Raw genomic sequence first — 27887 nt, forward strand, 5'->3', positions numbered from 1 at the left:
GAACTCATTTTGCAGCTTTTTGAGTACCAGAGCTATGCCAAACTCTTTACGTTCAGTAAATAAATGCTTATAATCTTGAGATTAAAGGGATTGTGATGTTTTGAATCACAATGCCATTGCACTGAGAATGGTCAGAGCATAATACTGAGGTAGAAAGCTAAGTGTAGCTAGTGTGAGCAACTTACAGACTTATTCTTACCATCCCAGAATCAGGCACAGAAGTGCTATACAGTCACAGACATAGTAGGGCTGCACAGGGTTGGTGAGTGTCATTAGCTTTTTCTGACTGTGGCTACATAAACTATAAACATAATAGGTCATGCTTAAAATAGATATAGCTTAAAAAATTATTTGTATATAATGACAAAGAGACAGTGTTCCAGTTGAACGGGAGAAGATTTAAGTGCACATACATTAAAATTCTATATAAATATGCAAATGTGAGAAGCGTACATATATCTTAACTCTCCATGGTACTTTGTGAGAAAAGAGTGAAGATAGAAAATCATTTGAGAATTCAGCCAATTAGCATTATTATTTCAGAAGATCAAAGGTGCGCAGAATCCCATTTAACTGAATCACTTCCAGATGACTTCTCTCATTACCATTTATGGTATCAAAATAACAAGCTAACAATAAAGGCAACCACAGTGCCAAAGGAGTAGAAGAACAAATCATTTATAAGCAGTAACAACTGTATGAACTGCCTTTTTAATAGCCACACTTTTAAGGCACAAAACTTGCAATTGTTTCTGCAAGTAGAACATCAGTGACATCCAGTGGCTGCTTGACTGACCTGATCAGTTTATGCCAAAATTACCTCCAACTCTTTTCAGTCACACAGGCATTAATGGGAGAGAAAACCTGCAGTTTGCCAGCAGTTACCATGATTTCTATCATATGATCACAGGAAACACCAGCAAATGTAATACACACAGGCCTTCACTCAGAGGACCTACTCTACCTATTCTTTAGACAATATACAATGGACAGATAAAAAAGATAAGTAAAGGTGAGGCAAAATCCAGGTGAAAATATTAGAACAATGAGGAGCTCACCGAAGAATACAAAACAAATCAGATTACACTGTACAAGACTCAGATGTGTGAAGACAAAAAATGATTTCTTCACGGAATCTCATGTTCTAAACTAACAAGATAGCAAAGCTCAAATTCAGTGTCAGCACAAAGTGAAACAGTGTTCAGAGTAATGAAGCAGCCCAATTTAAGCAAGACAATTGCTAGTACAAATTGTTGTCTCAATACTTCACATTGCCTTTTTCAAGTCCCAAATCTCACAAACTTCCATATACAAGTTACAAATGAAATCAGAAGATTCCACACAATTTATCTGTTGTTTCAGTTGGCTCTGGGTAATCCTGTTAATTTAAATTTTTTGTTTACTCTTTTACCTTTGAAAAAGAGATACTAGCTTCCAAGATGTTATTGATAGTTTCTTCAGAAATGTTGACAGAAGAAAGTATGTCCAGCCTCAACTCAGTAATATTCTGCACATAATCCTTAACTTTCATATCTGGAAGAAAATAAGAATAGAGCTATCCATCCCCCTTAATTAAATTCCCCACAGAATGCAGCCTCTTTTCTATTTTTTATAAGGGGTCATAAAGGAAATTAAAATTTCATGCTGTATAAGTTACTTCTATATCAAATCTCAAGATCCCTCTCCACAAGGAGCATCCTCAACAGTTTGAAAACTACAACATAATCATGAAAAAGAAAAAAACAAAGTAGCGACTTTAAGCGCTGAAAAAAGCCATAACTCACCATTTAAAAGATTAAAATTGCTGAGAAAAGCTACCACAGGATTTTCTGACAACTGAATCTCCCAATTTTCAATCACTCTGTAATGACAGTCAAAGATTCATGCTTTAACAGAACTAAATCACTGACTTCAGTATGTACATGAAGTATCATGCACAGTGAAATAGCCCTGAAGAAAACATCAGACATGTTATACTCTATGTGCACACCCCACATGCAGAGGGCACCTCCACAGACCTTTGTATGCTGCTTATATGTAATGCAGAGACCACCATATTTCTTCCCTAAGAACTTCACGATGGGAAGATATTTACAGTGCTCTACAAACAATGGCTTACGGAGAAGCACAGGTCTGGTAATGTCTCACTTATATACTTTTTACTGAGCACAGACTTTTAAAACCAAGAGATGCAAAGCATTCCAGTTACAGACTAATTAACTCTATCTAATTTTAAGTAATAGTGAACACACTGCAGAAATTATTTACTATTAAAACACTAGATATGGGACTATGGTCTATAAGAAAAACTCCAACGCTCACATTCCTCCATGTTATTTCAATAATTCACACAGAGCATTCAATCCTATTATAAAAATATTCAGACAAACTGTAATAGCAACAGTTATAAGAGCAGCCACTTCTGACAATTAATTTGAAATGCAATCAATTTGAAATATGTTGTAGCTGTTTTATTTAATTAGTTAAAATCGATTCTTTTCCCTCAAGTAATTAAGCAATTATTTGAAACTATTTGAAGCTCAATCCTGACAGCTTACAAGCACTTGTGAACCAGCAAGATTAGATATAAGTGCTCAGCAAATGTATGAAATATCCAGAATTTTGCTAAATAGGAACCTAAATAATTTCTGTGATTAGAAGTATTTATTCTGTAACTACAAATTGTATGACATGCATAAAATAACATCACTAGCAACTGTTTGGGATACTGAAATGTAAAAGGCTGTACTTTTGCAGGCGACTCTGGATGTTTTCCAACATTAGTTGACAGTCACAGCCACCGTAAGTGGTATTCTGTAAGGCTCTCAGGAAGCTCTCTAGATGATCAGAAAGTTTCAGGTTTATATATGCCATGCTCTCACAGTCTCCCTCTCCCTTGTTGAAAGTCAGCCACATTCTTTCAATACTCTACAAAACACAACAATCATTTTGTTAGTAAATTCATGAGGTCATGTTACTGCTTGATAAAGGCAGTCTTGGCAATCTAATAATGCTATCACTTATTTTCTCTCCTGAATATTCACATTTCTGATCATGCTTTTTCATTTTTGTAGAAGTTTGTCACAGAACAATGGAGACTGGCAAAATTCACCTGTTCAGCCAAAGTCTACTTTAAGAATACAAGTTCACCTTAAAATGAATTTCCATTTGTGTCAGCAAATGCTCCAGGTAGACAGAATACAGACTCGAAGAGCTATATCACGAAGAGAGGATGTAAATTCTGTACTAAAAGCATGAAGATAGTATTTTGTACTTGTGTGTACATGTACAGATGCACATGCATCTGTGTGTGATATCCAAAGGCCTGTTTCCTGCTCCAGATGAATCAAGCTAAATGCCATATGCTACTGCCTCCCAACCAGGATTGCAGGTAATTTTATGCACTGTTAAAAAAAAAAAATATATATATATATATATATATATATGCACATATATATATATATGGACCCCATCTGGTAAGCACAATTGCTATTTTAAATTGAACAGCTCTGTATTTAGCTTGATTTTATAGCTGTTCTCATAAAAATTTTAAACTATAAATGTACTCTTATTCATGAGATTAGCAGTATCATGAAATATAAAAGAACCAAAATGTGCTGCTGTTTGGTATTGAACGGCAGTTCACTTATTCTAGTTACTATAATTCAAGTTATATTTACAGCTTTTAAAGCTCATTAATTTAAAGAATTCCTTCTTTGTATCAGTATAAATTACCTTAGAGCTACACCCATACAAGCAGCAGTTTCATACAGCCCAGTGGGGACAGATCATTTTGACAGCAGGAGAAAAAAATAATCTGACATTAGTTTCCCAAGTTTAATGTATTCTGTGAACAACACCTGTAGGGCTGAAAACTGTTCAAACCTGATAATGATCTTGAACCAGAGTGATTCCTTCAATTACAGAGATTACTAAGTGATGCATCATGCTATCTTTACACTTTGTAACAACACAGAAAAGGTTACTGGTGACAACTGGTTCCTCTGTAAAAGAAAGAGTCCAAAGCTGAATTAGTAAAAAATACATACTTATCAATCAGTACATGAAAAATTGACCATTAAAAAAAAAAGACAGAAAAAGGTAGATTTTTTTTTTCTAAAAGCAAATAAACACAAAAGTCTGATGTGTTAAAGGCATTAAAAAGTATTTCTGGTCAATTTCATTTTTCTTTAAAGGTCAAGAAGGTCTTGTTTGATTAAATTCCCATTGCTGTTAACCATTACATAATAAGAAATCATATCCTTATGTCAATACAGGGTCTTTCTCAATGCGTTCATCTTTAATGTCAACGTGAAAAAAGTAAGTCAAAAGCATTCACATTAGAACAACTTGTTGAAGTCATTCAGCTATAGCTAGGCCAATCCACTGCCTCAGTGGCATTATGGTGCAATCTACCCAAAAGTAAGAGGTAAAACTTCCATTATACACTTGCTCAATTTTTCATTTCTATTAGCTGGATGCTGCCTATTGCCAACTCTTGATTATTAAAAAACCTCCACAATTTTATTCACTTCACTAATCTAACTGAAAAAAATCCAGCAAAAAAAAAATATAGGACAAAACGCAAATGCCTATACAGACTTCCACTTGTTCTGTGAATTGAATCAAGCAAAGAAGGAGGAAGTCCTGACATGTTAGAGCAAGCCCAGGAAGCAGGGAAAGAACACACAGCTAAAAATGTTAGAAGAAACAGGAGCTTCAAGACCAACTGCTTTCACTGAGATTTTGAATCAATATGATCACTCCAGAAACCATCCCTTTATGAGATCAAAATATTTCCCTGTGCCTTTGCTGGTTACATTTCCCTGCATTAGTATGCTTGCAATGCTCTGCATTGCCCAAATTAGTTCATTTATACAAAAGTTTTCTCAAAGTCTTAACAATACAAGTAACACACAGTGATCCAGTCATAACCATGGTAACCAACCTGAGAAGATTTTAAGAATATTCAAAATGGCAAACTGCAACTTATGGAATAGTAGAACACTAGCAGGGTGTAAATGATTCTGAAGAATTTGGCATATTTTAGATGCTCTGTGGAAAGATTAATGAGAAAGTGTTATTTTCATAACCAGTATACCATAACAAACTTTCAGTACAACTGCAATCATTAATGAACCATGGCAGGATTTCAATATTAACAGTTATACAACTACCCATTAATCCAATATTTGTCTGTTCTGTTTCAGAATCAGAATGTAATGTATTGATGGAGTTTAAAAAGAAAAACCAAACTGTTTTTCATCAAGATAAAACACCATCAAGTATTTTAGCAAAAATATAACTGTAGTTAAGCTAGTTTTCAGAAACACATTGCTCACAGTACCTCCTGAATTGACAGCAATGAGCAGAACACAACACACCTCTGAAAATCAGCATTTGGGAATAACATACCACATTTCTAGCACTAATTTTCATTTTTAAATGTATTGGGCTAATACCATATTTGCCTAAAATGAAATGCAAATGTCTAGATAACACATTTGAGTCATGCATCAGTTTCATTATGCTGTTTCTCTGTTAGGCTACATGAGCTGGACTGGACCATCAGTCAGACCCCCTAGAGCTGTCTGCAGCAACCTTCTCATGAATTTCACAGAGCGTTACTTAAAAGCAGCAACACTGGTCTAGGATGACTTTCAATTAAACAAGTTGTTAGTAAACGTTTCCCAAAAGGAGTATATCCTCTGCTGCTAGCTCAGATTACATTTGAGGAACATGATAAAACGATCGTGGGCTGAAGTTTCCTTCATAAACTACATTTGTTAAACTGAACACCTTATGACATACACATTACGGTTAAAACAGATGAGTGTGGATATACATATAAAACTATATGTATCAACTATATATTATACATATTCATATATTAACAGAAAAACTTTATTCAAGTACATGTACTATACTAATACCTTCTAAGGGACACATTCTTTGCATAAGACATCACCAAATTTAAGTTATTTTCACTCACTCTTGGTCCCAGTCTTCAAAAGAAGGACCACTCAAAACACCAATAGACACTTCTTTGCTTTTTTTCCCCTCACACAAAGAAATAATCACTTCCTGAATTTTCTCATCATTGAAGAAAATGAATACGTGTGCTGTAATCTATTTTCTGTTCTCAAGCATGCAAAATCAATTGCTTGAGGAGTTAGCGCAGAAACTGGAATAATTTTGTGTATGATTTCAAAGCAGTTGTTCATTCAAACCCTGAAACCTAGTCAGAGGATAATGAAGAGTTCGCCAGTTGTAAGAAGGTTGAATGAAACTGTGGTTCAGTTTTCAGAGCTGCAAGGTTTTTGAAACTAATATCTTGAAATATTTGATCCTATAATCATTCCAAAGAAACCACCTTGAGCATCAACACAGATTACTGAACTTGAACCATATGATATAATTTGATACAAAATACACCTAGTGCACACAGAATAATATGAAACACGATATTGTTTTATAAAGGCACAAAATATGAAATATGATAGTAATTAATAAAAAATTGAGCAAGCTGCATAGAGTTATTTTGTCACTGCTGGATTTTAGTACATGTTTTAAGAAGTACATAGAAATTGCCCACCTCAAATCCTTTTCCAAAGTTATTTTCTTCCTGTTATGTTCTATGAAATATGGAAAAGTAATTTGCAATATTTCTTGCATGATCTCCAGAGTTCTGTTTTGTGGCAGAGTAGAAACATTTCCGTATTGTCCATTATCGAAAAATGAATCAATAAAGTCAACTACCTGAAGCTCAGTACTGTTTGCATGCAGAGCTTCTTTTGTAACAGCAAGGTCAGCAATCATATGAAAAAGAAAATTCTGAAAAACTGAATTAGACATATTAGTATTATTTAATATTTCTCTGCTAAGATGATCATCAGCAAACAACATAGCAGTGTAATCTTCTTCAGATTTATTTTTGAATAGTTCCAGAAACTCAATAATATCTTTTACAACCAGCAGTAGATCTGATGATTTTTCAATAGCCACAAGAAGGATGAGAGGTTGCATCATTTTAGAATAATTTTGATTATTGCACTCACACAGAAAGCTGTTCATAATCTCTCGTATGTCTTCAAATGTTCTTAACACAGCCTCTACAGATGATATATTAAACTGTGGTATTAACACATCAAGAGTCACTGAAGAGGACTGTCCAGAAGCTAACCTTAGTAACTGAAACTCTTGTTCTATCACAGCAAGTGACTGTCTAACATTAAAATTCAACAACAAATCTTCTATGCTTTTAACTACAGGAAACCAGATGTTCTCAATGTTATCAGATATATTATTATTCCCATTTAAAGATGATAATACCATAAGCACCGAAAAAGCTTCATTTCCAACAGAAGACAGTGTCATTAAAGGCTGAAATATAGAAAGAAAAGAATAGACAGCTTCTGTATCCAAGAGTCCAGAAACTTCACTTGTCATGTTCTTGACATAAGGAAAAACAGTCTCTATAAGTGATATTCTTGAGTGTTTGTTCCAACTTAAACCACCATAAAGATCATTCAGCTGTTCAAGAGCATATTCAGACATCACCATTTCTGCTGCTGGCATACTACTCAGAGTTTCTATGATTTGAAAAGCCACTTTTCTCTTTGACATGGAGGAACAGTTGACAATTAAGTTTGTATTATTTTCCTGCAGAGGCACAGTGTAGAGGTATAGCTCATTCCAAAAAGCTAGCAGCTCTTTAAGAAGTGAACCATTTATATGATGGAGCTCAGAAAACTTCAGAAGAACAGAGTTCCATTCCTTAATCTGATAAAAAAAGCAAGTGAGATTGTGAGTAATATCAGTCTGAAAAAAGTCTTCCGCAGTGCACAAGAAACTGTCATTCAGAATTACAAATTTCAGTTCTTTGATGACATTTAAGACCGCATTATGATTCAGAGAAAAATTACTTTGCATGAAGTCACAAGGTTTGGAAGTGGGATCACTCTGAGATGTTACTGTTTTGAGAATCCAGCAGAATTCTGAAGAAAAACAAATAGAGGCCTCTGCAGGTTCATCAGGCATATCTGTCAGTTTCTCCAGTAATATTAGTAGACTTTCTACTTGATTAGAGATCTCTTCCTTGGTAAATATTGGCATTTGTGCTTCTTGAGTCAGTACAAAAGTGTATACTTCAGCTAGTGCTTCTGTGATGTTGCTATGAGCTAGACTTTCGGTAAGGCTGATGACATCAAGGAGAAGATGGAACATCTCTTCTACATTCTCTTCTTGAAAAACTTGCATGATTTGCCATAAGCCAGTCAGGTTCCAATTACATGAATTGTTCTCAAATATATCCCACCAGTCTATTAACACTCCTAACTCAGAGGTCTCAATATGCAGAGGTTTGATATTTTTAAAGAAATTGTCCAAGCTCCTCTGGACTTGTTTGAACTGACCTATCAAGAACTCAATATCCATGTTCTTCAGATTTTGCACTACGGATATCATGAGCTCCAGAAACTCCCTATCATCTCCTATTGGAAAACTAGTAAGGCCAGAAGACTTGAAAATTTTGAGTGCCTTTCCTACCAGTTTATCATTCAGAGCTGCTTTTTCTATCAGTCTCTCAAGAAAGGTGTTGTATTCACCCTGCAATTCATGAGGCAAGTCTGAGTAGAGCTTACTGAGTTTACTAATCACAGCTTCAAAAATCTCCATTGACAAACTGATACTTTTCTCATCAATCCCTATATCCATAGGAAAGGAGCTGCTTTTTTGCATTTCAAAAGTTTTATTTTTGAGAAGATGTTGTATTTCTGACATGAGTTCTACTGAGGAAAGCAGAACATTGTGGAAGGGATTAAGGAATGCCCTTGAAGTCCTGTTAGATCCAGAGACTGAGTGATTGAAATGGGTATCATTAGATGCATATGGTGAGTGCCCCATTAAATTATTCACAGCCATTTGTATTAGTCCTCCAGAACTGTTTAGGAGTGTAAAAATGTATTCAAGCACACTGGTGTCATCTTGTACATTAAATTCTGGGAGAACGACTTTTAAAGTTCTTGCTATCATATTGAAATAAATATTTACACAAATCACATCAGAACCAGTTACAGTGCACTCAGGAATCATAAAATTAAAAATTGAATTAATGAAATCCACAATGTTTTTTAGCTTAGTATCCATCTCCGTGTTTCCCAGAGATTGCAGTAGAAATAAAATATGCTTTGCATTTTCAAGGTGAGAAGGTGATTTGTATTTTTCACTGAAATTATGAAGTTCCTGAATCCACCCATCACAATCCTCTACTCCATCTATTATGCTGTAAGATTTGAGAACGGAATGAATATGGGATGAAAAATTCACTTGTGAATAGCTTATGTTTTTCAGAAAATTGTCAAAAATTAATTTTGTAATATTCTGAAAAATGCTGGCACAAACCAAGTATTTATATTGATGTGCATGTGTTAAGAAAGCAGCAGTGTCCTTTATCTCAGCAAGAATAGATCCAAGTTCTTTTGGGGAGAGTCTGAGAAGAGTAGAAAGTGAATTCCCAATGGAAAACTCACTGGAACCCCTTTCTCCCTTAGATCCTCCCGAGATTAACGTATTTAGCCAAGAATTCAAAAAGTCTCTATTAACAACCTTTAGTGTAGATTGCTGCAATTCAGTTATCACAACTCCAATCATTTCTAAAATATCATCTGAACTGTTACCTTTAAGTGAACTTTCAACATCAATTGCATTTTCAAAAACACTTTGAATTATAGCAAGGTAAGTTTCAAAATCTTTCCAGTCACTGGAATTACCACCTTGGACTATGATTTTCAACAGATTCATTGCTGATGTAGCTTCAACAATTGCCATAGTTGATCTATTGCACAGTTCAACATGAGTTGTATTTAAAATGCTTTCAGAGAGGTTTGTCAAATCATTTCTTAGATAGACAAAAAAGGTTGAATTCAAATTTAAGATTTTGGATGTTTCTTCAAAAATCTCTGACCAGGTTTGAAGCCACGTATAAGTACAATGCAAAGCAGAAGGCACACTTACTTTATCTTCCAAGTTTGTTATATTAAAGAAAACACTGTCCAATGGAAGCTGGAGATTGTTAAACTCTGCTGAAAGATTTACAGAAGTGACATTTGATAAATAGAAGCCATTGCACCCATTATTCACAATGCATTCTGGAGAGATGTCAAAAAAATGTTCCAAATAACAAAAGACAGCTGTTTCAAGGTCTTCATCTGAAAATAAAGCTTTAAGGCTGCTCAGAATATTATAGATAACTTGCAATTCTTTTTTGCCTTCCTGTGCAAGAGACCTGGCCTGAAACTCTGAGTAATTGTAAAAGGTCAGTAATTTTTCACAGAGAGACTTACTGCTAAAGTTCCAGAGAAGATCAAAAGTTTCAGATAAAAAATCAGAAACTCGGTCCATATCTTGGAAATCATTCCATGCATGAAAAGATGATGTATCTTTTGAGGTGTTATAAAGAAACATTAACAAAGTGTTATTGCTCTCAGTGTTTAAGAGCAGATCAGCGTTCTGATACAAAGAGAAAAGTATCTGAAGAAGTGATTCCACACTACTACTGTTTAATTTTTGAATGTCTTTAAAGAAATTGGAAACAATTTTGCCTAACTCTTGTGCTTTATACATAAAAGTTGCATTTGAGAGTAATGAAAATGAGGTATTACTCACTCCATGGCGTGTACTGAAAGATGCATTGACATGACTGTCAGCCAATGATACAATCTCATAGAGATTCCTAAGGAAATTTTCACTTAAGTATTTTAGATGGCTCAACGTAGCACTATTTAAATCTCCCCAGTCAGGTAGGATATTTTTGAGCAATAGCATACTTCTATTAAGACTTCTTTTATTTTCTGTAACAGAAAGTATAATTCCAGATAAAGACTCCAGTACGTCCTCAATTTCCACTTGACTTACGTGAGTGACACCAGAATCAAGTTCACGAGATACAATTTTCACCATTTGCCAGAAAAAATCTGTTTTTTCTTTCATCCAAATTCTCAGATGAGCCTGCACTTTTTTTTGTATTTCATTATAGAGTTCAGAAACTTCATGTGAGATGTTTGTGGTGGATTCCTTCCCTTTCATCAATATAATCACTTGACTCAAGGCAGTTTCCAATAGAGACTGGAGGCCTGAAAGAGCTGAGAAGTCAAACATTATAATTTCTTCTATGACTTCTGAAAGATGTAAAAAAGGATCCATTTCCTTTTCACTAGAAATCCATGAATTTTCTTCTGTCTTCTGGAACTCTTTTATGGATGTCAAATTCCTGAAATATTAAGCAGAATTGTTTTTTTCTCATTGGTTACATAGCAGGCAGGCAAGAGATTATTAAATAAATATTTGTTTCTATTTTTAAAATATAGTTGCATTTACTTAAGTCAAAGAAAGTTCAATTATTATTCAAATAGCAGACAAAAAGTAATTACTACAAGACTTGAAATAGCTTAACTGACCATCACTTTGGCTTTCAAAGACATTGCAAAAAAAACTGAAAAGTCACAGACATTCAAATTTAACCCTAAATATAGGCATCTAGGTTGAAAAAGCATGCACTTATCAGCAATTATAATCAAGTCCATAAGCCACAGAGTCAAACACCTTTTGTTTCAAGTAAATCACATATTCTGAGGTTGAAAATAGTTTTCTCCTTAAGTATTTCCTTTCAGCACTTAAAAAGCAGAAAGCCACATAGCATTTAAAATGTTTGTGAAGGATTGTGTCTACTTTGTCAGTACTATTGCAGAGAGGAAACAGTGCATGCTCTAGAAACAGTATTGCAGATATTTCATCCTTCCTTACAAAAATCTAGTTTGTACTCTACATATTAAAATCATCTGAGATTCTGAAAAACTAAATCATAGGTTCCATGCTTCTAGAGTCCATTTTAATCACAGAATTGCAGGGGTTGGAAGGGATCTCCAGAGATCATTGAGTCCAACTCCACTAAAAAAGCAGCTCCCTAGCCCAGGTTGCACAGGTAGGCATCCAGGTGGGTCTGGAACGTCTCCAGAGGAGACTCCACAACCTCTCCACGCAGCCTGTGCCAGTGCTCCATCATCCTCACAGTGAAGAAGTTCCCATGCACATTTGTGTGGAACTTCCTTTGCATCAGTTTGTGGCCATTTCTCCTTGTCTTATCACCACACATTGCTGAGTCCAGCCTCGCCCCTTTGCCTCCCGCTCCTTAGATATTTATAGATGTGGATCAAATCCCCTCTGTCTCTTCTTTTCCCAAGGCAGAACAGACCCAGGTCTCTTAACCTTTCCTCTTAAGGGAGGTGTTCCATTCCCTCTATCATCTTTGTAGCCCTCTGCTGGACTCTTTCCAGGAGATCCCTGTCTTCTTTGTACCAAGGATCCCAGAATTGGAAACAGTACTCCAGGTGAGGCCTCACCAGGGCAGAGCAGAGGGGGAGGATCACCTCCCTTGACCTGCTGGCCACACTTTTTTTAATGCACCCCAGGATCCCATTGGCCTTTAGGCCACCAGGGCACACTGCTGACTCATGGCCAGCCAGAACACACAGGTCTCTCTCCAACAGGTCATCCCTCAGCCTGGATGAGTGCATGCAGTTAATTCCTCCCTAGGTGCAAGACTCTATACTTGTTCTTGTTAAAGTTCATCTGGTTTATAACAATACGTCACTTGTAACAATACACTACTTAACGCTGCTTCCCAATAACTCTGAACAGCACCAGCTATTGGAAGAAAAAGTGTCCAAAGTGGAAATGGGGTAAAGAATTCCACAGTTAAAGACATTGCATTGACTAGTTCAACCTTACCGTGCCCAGGAAATAAATGTGGAATAATCTGGTAAATCTTGCAGAAATACTAATAAATAATGACCTAAGATAATCTCCAAACTGAGCTTCTGTCTAGAACATAGAGATGCTTCTAATCCACCTGCAAAAAAATAAAGATTTTTTGATCTGTCATTTGGTATTGAAATTTTTATGAACAATGTGATCAACTCACACTTGAACAGCCTGAAAAGCTTCTATCAAAACTAGTAGGATTCGTATTTCTCTGTGTGGATAATCATTAAAGCAGATGTTAGAAGAATGAAGTAAAAACCTTTTGCTAAAAATTGCTATCTTAGTCTTACTGAGTTATTCAAACAAATGAAATACATTACCAATAAATATCAGCTATACAGAAGACATCTGTATCAGTCAATTCCATAAAGAAAAAAGGAAATATAGAAAATATCTTTTGAACTACACATGAACTGCAGAGACTAGAAAAAAATAAATTAGTTTTGTTACATAAAAGGTGTGCTTAATGCGGCACTCAAAAACTGAAATGAATTTTACTGCTTTTTTCTCCTCGGAATTTCAGTAAAAAAGTAATTTTGTGAAATTTAATTATTCATACCTGGAAAAACAAAACATATGAACTATAATTGATTTAAAAAATTGTGTAATCGGTTAATGTTTGAACAGTTTACTTCACTAGAACAGTTCTTTGATTAAAGAAAAACTGCTCATTTTTTGCATTACATTCCTTAGCAGTACACTTCCTGATGAACTTTTAAACACATTTCTGATTAACTACAAACAAAATGGCAGAGAGGTGAAAAAGGAAAATGTTTGGAAAAAACATACCTGTAGCAAGATCAAGAACCTTCAAAAATCTTTATAACTGTCATTAAAAAAAAAGCCATTGAAGTCCTTCAGAAGATGAAAATCTAAGTGGTGAAAAAATGTAAGCATTGGGAAAAAGGGGAGAGTACTTAAAGGAAATAAACTGTGATCTTGAGGGAGATTTTTGTTTGTTTTAAACCTGCATGGATTTGCATTGTGCCATGTTTCCTAGCCCATTTGCACCACAAAGCATTGAAAAGAGTAATATAAGTATTTTACCAGAAATAATTCTAAAATTGCATCAATCTCTCCCATTCTTCAGGGGACACCTGAGATTTTTCAAAAAGTTTTCTACCAAGTAAGATTAAAACTAATATACTTCAAGAAAGTTAATAGCAGATGGGTCAGGACATGTGGAACAATACAAGATGGGATGAAGGAAATCAAGCATGAAAATCACTGACTAATTTGAAACCAGTCTAGAAATATCACTACATAGTGGCCAGCTTATTTGGTCTCCCATTTACATACTAAACTTGGAGCCTTCCTGACAAATCACCATTGCAAAAAAAAAAAAAAAAAAAAAAACTCCAACCAGGTTCAACCAGTTTGTATTTTCTCAACAGAAATGGATGATAGAAAAAAATTCTATAAATCACAGCTATTTTACCAAGTCAAGCTCATTATATCACATGTTTTATTTGCTTACAGTTTTTTCAATGGTTGAAATAAATGAAAACAGAAAAACAAAGAGGCTTAGAAGTTTTAAAATTACCAACTTTTCCCTTACAAAGGAATACTGCCCTCTAAAATAGACATAAAGCAATAAGAATAAATCCTATGCATTGGAGTAACCGTTTAGTTACCTAATTGATCTCCTGTGGAGCCTTCTTCCTCATTTGTGTACTGAGCTACCTCACACATCCATTGGACAAAAGTTGTTAAATACTTCCAGTATGGATTTTCCTCAAAAGTAAAAAAAAATTCTTCAAGAGTAATATTAATTCTGAAATGACACAGAGAACCAGGTGAGCATGGTTAATCCAGTGATTTCTTTACAAATAAAATTAGCTTGTGAATACATGCAGATTCTCTGCAAGTCTTTTAGCTAAATTTATTACTATTTTATGCACAGAACAGTATTACTGACTTCAGAAAATAACTGAAGCAAATAGGCCAATGTCCAGGCTGTTTCATTTCTTATTTCTTTACTGAAACAGCAAAGTTATTAAGCCACTCTAAGCACATCTTTATCACAACACAGAGGTTTCCAAGTAGTAAGAAATTCTAAAATGCCTTTTATGAGACACCAACAAGGTTCTCTTATTCAGTAATATTTTGAAATTGAAAACAATATCAAGAAATGCTGCATCTAGGCCTTTGCATTAATAAGCAAACAGAAGACCCTGTGCAACAATAGCAAATGGTAACAAGGCTTTTACTGCTCTTCAGTGTTAAACACAGACTTATGCTCCCAGGAGCCTCTTAGCTCTATCAATACTTTTGACACTCAAAATAAAATGTAAAACTACTAGTCTTGCTGGCAATTTTGAACTTATTTAGATACATAACAGGCAATTAACCATCACCCAACAGCAAAAGGGAAAAGAACGATATAAATTTTCTAAGGTTTAGGACATTATTAGTATTTGTGGATTTAATCTCTGCTGCTAATTCAGTTTGTGGAGTTTCTGTTAGATTCTTGGATGATTAGACTTAATGCTATCATTGCTTTAATAGAAATACCTCCCTTAAGTTCTCACGTGCATCAATAACCCAGGCAAATTTGTGAAAAGACAACTACATTTGTGATCTTGGACATCTTTCCACAATAAACATAACTCCCCATTAATGGCGTGATGCTCATGCTACACATGAGCAAGAATAATAATAAACTATTCTATCTTAAAGCACTTCACTGGCATAGAGATTTGGTTATAATAAACAGAATAATAAACAGATGTTTAACCCTATTAGCTATTCATTTACTCATTATGATACCTTACTGCTTGCTGGCATTGGTACCTTTATGTGCATATGAAAGATACATACAGTGAGAAGAGAAGCTGTTCCTCACAAGAGCTGAAACTGACATCCATTTCTGTACTCAGCAACTGATCGGTTTCACAGTAATAAGCAAAATTTTCAGCTACTTCCTCTTCTATTTCCTTCCATCCCAGATAATCATCCATTAATGAATCTGACAGGTTCTGTTGTCCCTGAGTAACTTCGTGCAGAAGCAGGACCTTTCATGGTAAACAGAACAGTAGTGTGAAAACAGTAGTGTGAAACCAGTAAAAGACAAACTCTCCTGATTTTTTGGTCCTGATTCTTAGATTTTTGCAACACAGTGTTCTTGAAATCCAACATAAAACATACTTAATGCTCAAGGTTTCAAATATTCCTCTTTTTTCTCCTGGAAACCACAGCTATATAACTTGTCTAAAATATCACATTCACTCTAAGGACCACTTGTTCTTTTCCCCCAGGCACATTCTAATCAGTTTAAGTAATCAGTTACCCTCACTCATTAATAGCAAACACTAAGTAGTAAGACATAGCCTTCATTAATGTATTTCATTTTGCAATCCCAATATAAATAAAGCACTGCAAGTAGAATTTAAACAAGAAGAATTCAAAAATACTTACAGCTGCCCTTAGTGACTGGAGTTGGTTGCTTTGCTTGAAAGCCACATCTGAGTTATTGCCAGTGCACATATATATGGCTAGATTATCAATGGCTTCAGAGCACTGCGGATGCCTCAGGGCATTCCCAAACATCGTAAGCACGTCAGCACAGATATAGGAAGAGTTGCTCATCAACATCTAAAATGTAGGGAATACGCTGCCACTTTAAAATTACATTAGAGGATAAAGTAACAGATTTAATTAATACTCCATTTTAGCTTCTTACAAGTGAGTATAAAATTTGAAAGACAAAAAATACAAAGTAAGGTTGGACTAGAATGCTGCTGAATGAGAAACTAGATACTCTACTTAGCAAGTACTTCGAACCCTCAAGATAACTCTGTGCAGCCTTATGAGAACTAATATACAGACGTCAAATACCACTGTACCTGTTTCAGCTCCATGAAAAGCCTTTTGATGTCCAGCTGAACTGACTCATTTCTTTGGGTAACAGGAATCAGTTTCTCCAGGCTACGTAAAGCTTCTGTAAGACAGTTCCCCATCAACACATACAAAAAATATGTAACCTACAGAGTGATTCAGGGGTAGGAAAGTAAACTGTGCATGCCATGGTTTGAAAAACACAGTAGTTGGAGACAAAAGTTCCAAACTGATTAATAAGACAATGCCCCAGCCCAAATCCCTCAATCATCTGTACAAAGCAAAAATTGTGCACAGATGCAGTCTGCTCTTCTGAGGATCAGACTGTTCCCCTCCCACAGCCCCTTCCTGGAAAAGGGTTCAAGACATGAAAGAAAGACCAGTACTCTTACACCAGCAATGCATGACTTTATTCTCTGTCACAGTTTTAGAGTAGCTCAACTGACTTCAGCAAGCTTCCAGGATTTTAATGAGAGGAAACTGAAGTCCTGTTCAGGTTTCTAATTCTTAATATTGTAGATAAGTTTAGACACTTTCCATACATAGCTAATGATTTAGATAGCAAATTCTTTTGAAATACAGAAAGGTTTCCTTATTTCATAAGCACTCAAGCAAAACTGTAATCTCACTCTTTTCAAGTAAAAGACAACCCCAAAAATGTTACTAGGACATGTTAGGGCCTGCCAAAACCAGTAGCAGAAAGGCTGCCACACACATACAAATATGTAGTGGATCCCCACAATAACTGCCTTTGGACAGTGCAAGTAATGAGTAACCACCATGCATCTTTACCATCAGTGAAGTTTAAATACTGCAATATTACATTCCTCACAGCTCCATCTACCAGACGTAATCTCTTCACAACAGACCACTGAGGCGCAGCCTGCAGCACAGCCTGCATCTTCTTCAGATACAGGATTCTGCAAACAAAAGAAGCAGAACTGTTGTGTGCCACAAGCAAAAAGGTAAAAGTTGCTGGAAAACTGTTGTTATTTATTATTGTGTAGTCCCTCTATCATCTGTATCTTCTTGGAAAGTAATAGTATAGCAGTTTACTCATATAAAAACAAACTAAATTCCAGAACATCTGCTGAACTATTGAACAATTTATCCTCAATTCTCTCTCAAGAGTAGATAACAGATTTTACAAAAACCTTAGCAGACTAAGTAGGGAGAAAAATACCAAAGAATCCCTCTGACTCACAGGGGTCACTGAGAAGTCTCTTATGTGAGGAGTGCAACCAGTTTTAATGAACAAGTCTACTTTTTTCAGACTAATTTTCCTAAAGGATGAAAACTTTAGTGCAAGGAAGATTTACATGCAAGCATCTCCTTTCCTTCTTTTCACAGCAAAACATGGAAAAGTTTTCCACAAAAGTAGTACATTTTTCATCAAGTCACTTACTGTAAAAAAACTTGCTTACAAGTAGTCAAAGCTGGGAAGAAGAGGCACTATTTGCTATTCTATGAGAGGTTGTTGGTATATAAAATCCTGTGCTTAATTCTCACATTCATTCATAGGCTTTGGAAGGATATTCTTCTATTTTTCTGCTCAGATATTTTTGTAAACAGAAAAAGGACTATGTCCACTTCAGAAGTGAATTAAACCAGTAAAATCCAGAACCAAAGGTCGTGTGATCAACTCCTACTTTTGAGTGTACTGTACAGAAGCTCTGTGTACCTTTCAGATTTAGCCTCAAACACATAGTATTATACTATAATTCTGTTCAAGATCCCCTGCGAAAACTAACAGGAATACAATCCCTACAACAAAAAAAATCCAACACACTTCAGACTCACTGGACTTGCTATGCATGAGTAGATTGATCCTATAGCAAACTTGCATGAGAAACATTACTGTGTGACAGCAACTACATGAGAAAATTAGACTGTGTAAAACAAAGTAGAGCACTCAGACTCTAATTCGTCATGCTGCTTGTTTCAATGAGTCTTGATGATGTACTCAGGTCTTCTACTAAACCTTTAAAGTAGGAATACTCTGAATCACAGATAAAAATTCTTTTTCAGAACATGTATGCATTAAAGCAGTTATCTGACTGCATAAGAGGTTCTGAATTACAGAATAAGAAATAAAATCACTAAACAGTCAAAAGTCAGAAAAATTAAATGTGATGTGAAATAAGTATTAAATTTAATCTGAACTTCGTAACACAAATTGCAGGAAGACAAGTATAACTTACAGATCATGAGGTGCTGTATGTTCTTCTGAAAAATAAGCTTCTGATTTCTTATCCCATTGCTGAATCAAGGTATTTATTTCTGAGACAATTTTCTTGGCCTCTTTGTCTTCTAGCAGCATTAAATCAGCTATGATTCTTTCAAGTTCTGAAAGAAGATTCTGCAAGTGGCTGCTGCTGAACCATTGCTCAAATACCTAACATTGGAGGCAAAGCAGATAAATGTTAGAGAATCAAAGCTTACTCATTTAGACAATACACAGACTTTGTATGTTTTTTGTTGGTCTTTTGTTGAGTGCGTATTTGTTATTTTAATAAAGCGGGCAGCCCCGTCTTTTTGGGGATCCCATTACACAAACAAATGGAAAAGAATACGATCTCATTGTGTAGCCTAGAATAAGGGCCATCAAGACCTAGCAAAGCCCATAGAAACTGCTCTTATTTGCTGCACCATCATCCTAAGTGCCCAGTGATTATAACAGAATTTGCTGTAAGAGACAACCAGCTCACCAAGGGAATTCCCAGAGGCCAACAGCTGACAGTACTTCCTTGTGATAGCAACATGACCTTGCAATCAGCTATAAGCCATGTCTGAAATTATTACTGGATGCCTAAAATAATCATTATCTTGGCAAACACATTAGGTGATCATTTTGAATCATCATAGACCAGTGCAACTTTTATCAAGCCAGGAAGTGAAGGCTACATTTTTAAAGAAATTCAAGTTCTACATGCTTCCTGTAGACAACACTGCAAAAATCACAAGAGAGCAGTTTGGTATGCATATAACATTTTTTTTAATGTTTTAAAATGAAAGAACAGTAGTGTTTTCCTTAAGGAGCATCTGGTTGATTCTTCCTTTTTACTACATGTCACCATAGAGACCGCATGCCCTGCTGTTTTGCCAGAGAATTTTGCCATCCTGGAGATTTACTCTTATTTGCACTTCAACACACTTCAGTCACTATTGCCTGAGATAGTGGAGGAGAATTAAAAATGAATGTTGTATCCCCCTTTCAGTTTTGCCCAAATACAGGCTCAGGTGAGACAGTAAATTGGTTTTCCTTCTGTCAGAACTCTGCAGCAGCATATGTTTCACTATACTCCCTATTCAATTTCAAGCCTGCATTTGAGTTAATGAGAAAATCTGATTAAATTAATGCAAGGTAATAGATTATACTTCTACTGTAACTGTTACTTATAAGAATGATTACTTTCTGTTATCAGTAAAATGAAAAAAGTTCACAGCAACAATATTTAATGTCTAACTCAGATCTTTTAACTGAGTCACTGCTGACAGCCTACATACAAAAACTGACAGATTAAATTCCTGAAGTCTACCTGTGCATAGAGTCTGAACTTGCTGACAGCATGGATGAGATACAGTTTGGCCTCTTGCCACGTGGAAATACAGCTTTCTTCATTATTCTCTTTGTTTGCTTCATCTCCTGGCACAGTGGACAGAGCAGAGCACACAAACTGCTCCAGTGTCTCTCCTGTGGGAATCTGGCAGGGACATAAGAAAAGGATGAGTATGTCAGAGAGCTACAGAGTATTATCTCTGCTATCAATTTACTTATCTAATTAAAAGGAACATCAAAGCTCATTTAATTCAGCTTAGTGTTCTTGGGTACCCCAAATGCAGAGCCCCGTGCAAAATACCCATGGCCCCATTAGGGTACCTGCACACCAGGCAGAGTAACAAGTCTTATCTGTACAAGGAATTTTCATCCTGTACCTACACCAGTGTTATTACTTCAATATCCACGTTGTCAGTGAAATAACTTCACAATTACATAGACTACCTACACTATAATTTTGCACTGGAATAATTATATAGGAGCAACTTCACAAATTTAATAATTACTGATGTATAAAGTATTCAGTGCATTTATACCATCTCAGTGATAATACACAGCAGACAATTTTTAAATTGAAGTTGGCAGATTTCAGCAATGTGACCAAGGGGACAGACCTTTCCCCTGAGAGTCTGACTTCTAAATTCAGTGTTGAATGATTTATCTATTTGGATCATATACATTTTATGAATGCCTTCTAAAAAAATTTAGTACATCTTAAATCTTCCTAGTAGTGTTCTTCTGAGGTACTTTCCATTCTAACCCTCTTTGAACTGTGAGTAGAAGATGTACTGAAAATTTGTAGATATGTTGACACCAAACCACCTTGGACATTAGAAACAGAACTGAAGTCCTCAGAACAGACATTGACCAGTCTTCAATGTACCTCTCTTCATACCTTTTGATGGTTCTCAGTGTGCTAATGCAAGCACATAATAAGAAGATACTGGCTTAATCTCTAAAAAGCTAATAAGTGAGTGTCCTGAGATTACACAGTCTACCATGGATAGCAGGCTGCACTCAAATATTCTTTTGAGTTGATCACACTGGCCAGCAGTTATGTCATTAAAAGGCCATTCAAAGGGAGCTTTGTTTTATTCATTAATATAATTTGTCCATATGCATAAATCACCTGTTTTTATAACGAGCTGTTCGCACAAACAACTCCAGACTAAACCTGGTAAAGAGCAAAGATATTTGACACCTACCAGTATGTCCTATTCAAATACTGGACTTTAGTAGAAATTTAACAGATGTTCAAGCATTCTGCAGATCAAATAAGAACATTACAGGAGAGCATGTTGATCCAGAAGAAACAAAAAAGCCCTCTCTGAGATGAAAATTTTCTTTCAAAATTTGACACACCACTGAGACACCGCATTAATCAAGTTCATTCATATAAGACTGCACAGCTAAGAAGAAAGGGCTGTTGATATACCCTGGTTTAGACACAGAAGAGACAGTTCTTTACTCAGCAAACCAGATGAAAAATATTGGCCATCAAATGAATCCAGGCAACTTCAAATCTAGGATTTATTTTAAAAATCAGCAGAGTAAGACATAAAATTCTCTGCAGGGCTGGATAATAAGCTTAGGACATCACTGTACTCGATGGTAACTCCAGAGAAGAATAAATTCATTAATACACACCATTAGATCTATCAGAATGTTTGTGTACAGAAATTTTAGCTGATGCTAAACATATTTATTTTGAATGGAATTAAGACATGATGTTTAGCAGTCTTGTAACTGCTTCATGCCTTCACAGTACCACTTTCTCTCTACTTTCAGTAAAAGAATTAATTGTTCTTTTTAGTTGGTTTCTTTTCCTGCAACCTATAGATTTATTTCAAAATAAATGATTTGTCAATAAAAGTGACTCAAGTTTATTGGAAATAAAGTCATTGCTGCAACTTCTGTAAGGGAACACAATTCAGAGGGGCAATTCAAAACATAACATGATTATTAAATCAATTATTTTGATTCAATAATTTGATTCTTCAAATGAAAAGCACTCCATTAGTTATAAGTGGCTTCAAGTGATTAGTCATGCTGTTAGCTAACCAGAATAATGGTGCAAATACCTGCTGAATCAAGCTTAAAAAAAATTGGATTCAAATTTAATACATGGCTGGTAACATTCATCCAAGTTCTTTACCTTCTGGTAAAAGAATTTATGCTTTTGCCTGCCATTCTGCTATACTATTATATCTTCTGTAAGGCATGGAAAAATGCCTTCAGGAATTGACACCAGGAAATAAAAACAGAGGAAAGAGAAACATTTCATTATTCAAGTTGTTTACCTTTGTTAATTGTGTTGTATAATTTAGAAGTTTCTTAACATGAAGACCATCAAAACCAAATCTGGATTCAAGTTCTGCTCTGACAGCACGTGGATTCCACAAAATATTCTCTAGAGAAAGATTATACTGAAAACCTGAAAGAAAAAAATAAACTCCCATTAACATAATTCCTAATGTTTTTCATGGTGAAGCTTGATTTATCAAGCTTCATGAGGTCCACAGATGTTTTCAGCTTCTGGGGAGAAAAAAAAAAAGAGCAATTTAAGACCTAATTCACTGGATAAAGTCCCAGATTGCATTAGAAACATAGCAAGATCAGCTAATCTGATGATATCCACCAGCAGTTGATAGCATAATGATGAGATGACCCTGCACAGTGACTGGCAGCAGATCCAGCAGTTTGCCATTCTGAACTAGGCGCTCAGATACATGTACCTCTGAGAATGTGGTTCATTTTCAGCCCATAAGCACACGTGTGATAGAGAAGACCAGTTGCACTTTATAAACAGATGTTATTTGTGAACCTGGTGACACAGATCAAAGATTTGCAGAAGGGGCACTTCAAACCTCTGTTGCAGTAAGAGAAACACAGGAAAGCAAGTCATTTTGCACTGTTTTCATTTCAGCTACCTTTGAAGCAGTCCGACTGAAGACATGGGGCCAATTATATAATATGTACACAGCTCTCAGTCTTGTCTAGCCCACAGAGAAGCATGGCACTGCAGAACACCACTGCAAAAAGAGCTAGACACTAGGTAGCACACTAAGGCTTGCCTAATTTATTATCAGTATACATGTTAATTACACTACAAATCAGCTCCCTAGCACTAAACTTTCTTCATTCTCTATTTTTAAGATAACACACAATTGCCATAGCTGAGACAAAAGGAGCAAGTATACAAGCTAGACACACAGAAACTCTGCTTTAAGGCCATCTGTCACTCATTTCTCATTTGAATAGCTAACTGCAATCTGAAGAACACGAAAGAAGAAACAATAGCAGTAACCTGTGCTCAGACCCAGACAATTATAGCCCACCCTCTGCACAAGGGCTTGAGCAAATACCTTACTCCCACTTCAATCCTGTTTGTGACAGTGGGAGGGGGGTTTAGACCACATATAATTTTTGCCCTGACTTACCATGCAGAGCAGGTAGCTGCACCTGGAATGTAGTTGTGCTTCTCCAGACAATTCACCAATTAAACTTATTCCTGACCTTATCTGTAATGGTTGTCCTGGGCCCTGTCTACCTTCTCCAGTTCAACTCAATTCCCATAATTAGGCAGTAGGTGAAAAAAAACAGAGCCTCTCAGCTAAGATCAGAATTTATAATACCAAAAGAATGAAGACAAAAGTAAAGCAGCCATAACATTTAACATTATGTCCAAAACAAGAAGCCATCCTTCTATCAAATGGAAGAGGTTGCTCTTTGTAGTAATATAGCTTTTCTCCAAAACTCACCACTGAATGATCATTATAAACATGAAACATTAGGTCATAAATTTTCCACTGTCTGATTAAATGCAGTTATTTGCATGTAGAAAACAGATCAATAAAGAAATTAGTTAGCATTGGAGCAACATAGTTCAGTACTTAGACCTTTTATGTTAGGAGCTTAGCAGTTAACTGTCTCAGATTCTGCTATCATATATTCCCAATATGCTTATGAGGTACTTAAAGAAAAAAAAAACTTAAGTAAATTCCTTACTCTCCAAATTCTCCTCCTGCACTGATGCAGCAGTTAAATTTAGAGCAATTTTCACCACTTCATGGAAGCTCTGTCCCAATGGTATCAGAGTTAAATCCTTCAATGATACAAAGGCACTGCAAGTGAAAATAAAACAAAAAAATTAAGCTCACCATACACACAAAACTGAAGGAGATTGGTGGAAAAAAAATGAGGCTCAATCAGCTCAATATTTAATATATATTGTTATTGATGAAAAAAAGTGAACTTCTGTTAAATTATGTTTTAAAATCAAAATACAAGGTGAGATTTTACAGCTAGAGTTTCACCCACTCCTCATTAAGAAAAATGGAAGAGATATATTAATGTTCTTAGGAATAAGGGACAGGAAAAAAAAGGAAATGAGTTAAAAATGAGAATGAAAAGAGTGCAAAAACACCACAGGCATTCTCCCAGTCTTCCCTTGCAGCAAGATAGCAGGATGGATATAGAATGCTTATTTTATCCCCACTCAACCTGAAGAGAAAAAAAAAGCAACAGCACAGTTTTTCTCACAGCAAATTAAACAGCAAATTACAGGATACATTAATAAAAATGTAACTGCTGAATTTCTTACAAGTTTCAGTCCCCTTAGCTGTTGTTTTTTATTGATGTAAATGTAGCTGTAATTTAATACTTAAAGTTCATGTTAAAATTTTTTTAGTTATTTCCTATAATGTATTCCTCTGTTACTAAGCAAATAAAAATCCAGCTTTTTTATACTGGATCAGCAGCTGCAGAAACACTTCTTAAAGAAGTGAGAATAAACAGCAATACTAAGTTACCTGAATAGGTGTGAAAAGTACTGGACCAGGACACGTTTCAACTAGTTTACCATCCCCTTAACTGTGGGACATAGAAAACACAAGACAATGACAAATAATTTTGTTGTTTACTTTTCGGTGAGCTGTCAGGTTGGTTTTTAGAGGCTCTTTTTGTCTAGTGGGCTAGGGGCTGCTAAGTACCTTTGAGAGCATAAGAAATACAGTATGGGGCAAGGAGGCAGGAGAAGTTGTAAATTTAGAATCCTCTCTGCTAATTAAATTCTGCCTGAACTAGGACCTTTGTCTACAAACATGTTAGAAATATGAGGACAGTCACAAGGCAAGCATTGTTTTTTGTAGTTTGCTTTTCAGATTGTATTATTTATGTAAAATTCTGTCATTCTAGGGTGCCAACACTGTAAAAAAGCAATAAAATAATAAATGAAAATAAAAAACTTATGCCAAGTCTCTTGCTATTAATCCATTGTGGCTTGACCTAGCTGGCAGCAAGTACCCACACATCTGCTCATACCCTTCTCCCCACCTCTCACTCTGACCTTCCTTTGAGCTCAGGGTAGAAGAAAGCACTGCTGAGATTATACCATCAGGTTAGTGGCTTAACCCAGCACAGCAGCCAGTGGTTACTGTCATCTTTGGCCATTGCTGAAGAAGATCAAAATGATAACCACTAGCTTACAGTCAAGTTTCTGTCTTAGAAACACTCAGACTCTGAATGAGCTCACAAACCTTTCAGAAAAGTCTTCCACTTTGGGAGTATAAGCACTACAGACAGAGCCAGTAAAGCTTTATAGAGAAGAGTCTGGAATAATGTTACAGATTACTCAGGCAAAAGGGAAATAAAAGTCCCAGTACAGCTGCAATCCATCTATTGTAAATCAGGAAAGACTTCGTAGACTCATTCATTGGAAAATACCTCTAAGATCCTCCAAGTCCACCTGTCCACCTAAAACCCACTAAACCAACAACATCTAAATGTTTTTTAAACACCTCAAGGGTCAGTGACTCTACCACCTCTCTGGGCAGCCCATTCCAGCACTTGACCACTCTCTCAGAGAAGACACTGCTACTCTCTGACTGGTACTCTACCTGGTGTAGGGAACCTCGCTTTTGCAGGGAGGCTGGCCTCAATGATCTCTTGAGGTCCCTCCCAATATGATTCTATGACTCTCCTGGTCACTCATAACTGGTTGCCAGCAGAATGTGACTCCATTTACCAGCACTCTCTGGGCCCTAAAGCATCCAGCCAGTTCTTTACCACCCACTTTCAAAAATACCTCATGCTGTTATATCCTTCATGCCTTTTTTTACTGAGAAAAAGACAGTGAGATGCTAGAGGGTGAACAGCAACAGTTGGCATTCAAAGTCTTTAGGCCTCTGCTGCCCACGGACTACGGCTGGTGAAGTTTGTGGCCAGATAGGTTTGGCAGCCTCCCATAGTCTTACAAGTCTGTTCACTGAATTCACTGACAATTTCTTATCACCTATAACAATTAATTACCTATTCTGGCAAACGTACTTCTGACAAGTTTTTATTTCAATGAAAACTTCTGTAGCTGCTTTTTGTATTCTGTTCTTTTGATACCACAGGTCTTTCTCCAAATTCAACCATCCGTTACCTGAGGCAGAAACTATCACATTCAGAATACAGTCCTCTGGGTTTTTTCCTACTGCTTCTTTTCTTGCAATAGAAACAAGAGTCTTGAGAAATGCAATGGAGTCATTTTTCTGATACTGACCAAATGCTACACACATATTAAACTGATTACAATCCAAATTATGATTTTCTTATATCCATGTGTAAATAATATTTTGAAGAATCTCAAAGCACTTGACAAAGTTTAAAGCCATTTCTAACATGAGCCTACATTTCTCCTAGAGAATTACTGAGCTGGACAGAAACCTAAAAACAGTTACAAAGTACCCAGAATGGGTGAAAGCACCCAGGATGTCTCTATAAAAGCAGAACCTCATCAACAGAAAAATTCACCTTCCTTGCATGATAAGAACGTTGATTAAATATCCTGTGAAAAGAACAAGAATCTCAGGTAAAATATTAAAAGAGAGAAGTAATACTAAATACTTAAGTACTTAGAAGTACTTACTTTTTAATAACTTCTAGAAACTGTGCTACGGCAGCTAATCCATCCTCTGTATAGAAGTTCTTTGATTCAAGGCGAGGGAGCGAATGCAGAAGGTTCCAGAATGATGGCTGTTTGTACAGGTTTTCTACTTTAGAAATTATTTCTTCTGCTTCGTTCAAATCCATCTTAATGTGAAGAAAACACATTTACATATGACACTTGCAGTAGTAGCAGCAGGTGTCTGCTACTTCCTCAACCCAGCTGAACTTAAAAACTATTTGAAATATTTTTTTTCAAGTTTGAAATGTACCCTCTAACTTCATTAATTCACCACATCATTTTGGTGACACTTAAGGTAGCTCTCTTGAACATGACTTTATCTGTTCTGGTGGTAAATGGAGCTGGAAAAAAAGCCAAGTAATCTTTCTGCTCAGAATTGCAAGGAGACACATTATACTCTCCTAAGTAGAAGAGCTACCTTTGAGATCTCAAACACAAAGAGCTCTTTAGCCTGACAATGAACTTTAAGTCTAGGGATAAAGGGCAGCATCTTGCCAGGGACATGCCATCCTCACCTCACAGCTCCTTCCAGAGAGCCGGGATAGGTATCAAATACTGGTTGGTGAAAATTGCTTTTGAAAGATTGACTGAGGTAAAAGCACATAAAGCACATCTTTTGCAGGACTAAATTACCAGGTACACAAGCAAAACAAAATTTATCACAGCTGTTCATTATTCACTTATCTAGTTTAGTGTTTCAATAGAACTCTTTTGGATAAT

General features: G+C 35.9%; 1 protein-coding gene across 1 annotated transcript in view; it reads right to left on the reverse strand.

The window, feature by feature from the left end:
- Nucleotides 1–27887, reverse strand: part of ABCA13 (ATP binding cassette subfamily A member 13) — a 162663-nt gene that overhangs the window by 118696 nt on the left and 16080 nt on the right. Inside the window, exons 6-16 of the mRNA XM_065753646.1 lie at nt 27129–27292; nt 24224–24339; nt 22516–22649; nt 20196–20360; nt 18858–19051; nt 6581–11269; nt 4949–5055; nt 3886–4004; nt 2750–2928; nt 1785–1861; nt 1412–1533 (exon numbers count right to left, since the gene is read on the reverse strand). Coding sequence (XP_065609718.1) covers nt 1412–1533; nt 1785–1861; nt 2750–2928; nt 3886–4004; nt 4949–5055; nt 6581–11269; nt 18858–19051; nt 20196–20360; nt 22516–22649; nt 24224–24339; nt 27129–27292 — 6066 coding nt within the window. The remainder of the gene's footprint in view (nt 1–1411; nt 1534–1784; nt 1862–2749; nt 2929–3885; nt 4005–4948; nt 5056–6580; nt 11270–18857; nt 19052–20195; nt 20361–22515; nt 22650–24223; nt 24340–27128; nt 27293–27887) is intronic.

The sequence above is a fragment of the Cyrtonyx montezumae genome, unplaced genomic scaffold (genome assembly GCF_038088225.1).
Source record: "Cyrtonyx montezumae isolate F1298 unplaced genomic scaffold, pur_monq_1.0 scaffold_8, whole genome shotgun sequence".
In the NCBI taxonomy this organism is placed as follows: Eukaryota; Metazoa; Chordata; class Aves; order Galliformes; family Odontophoridae; genus Cyrtonyx; species Cyrtonyx montezumae.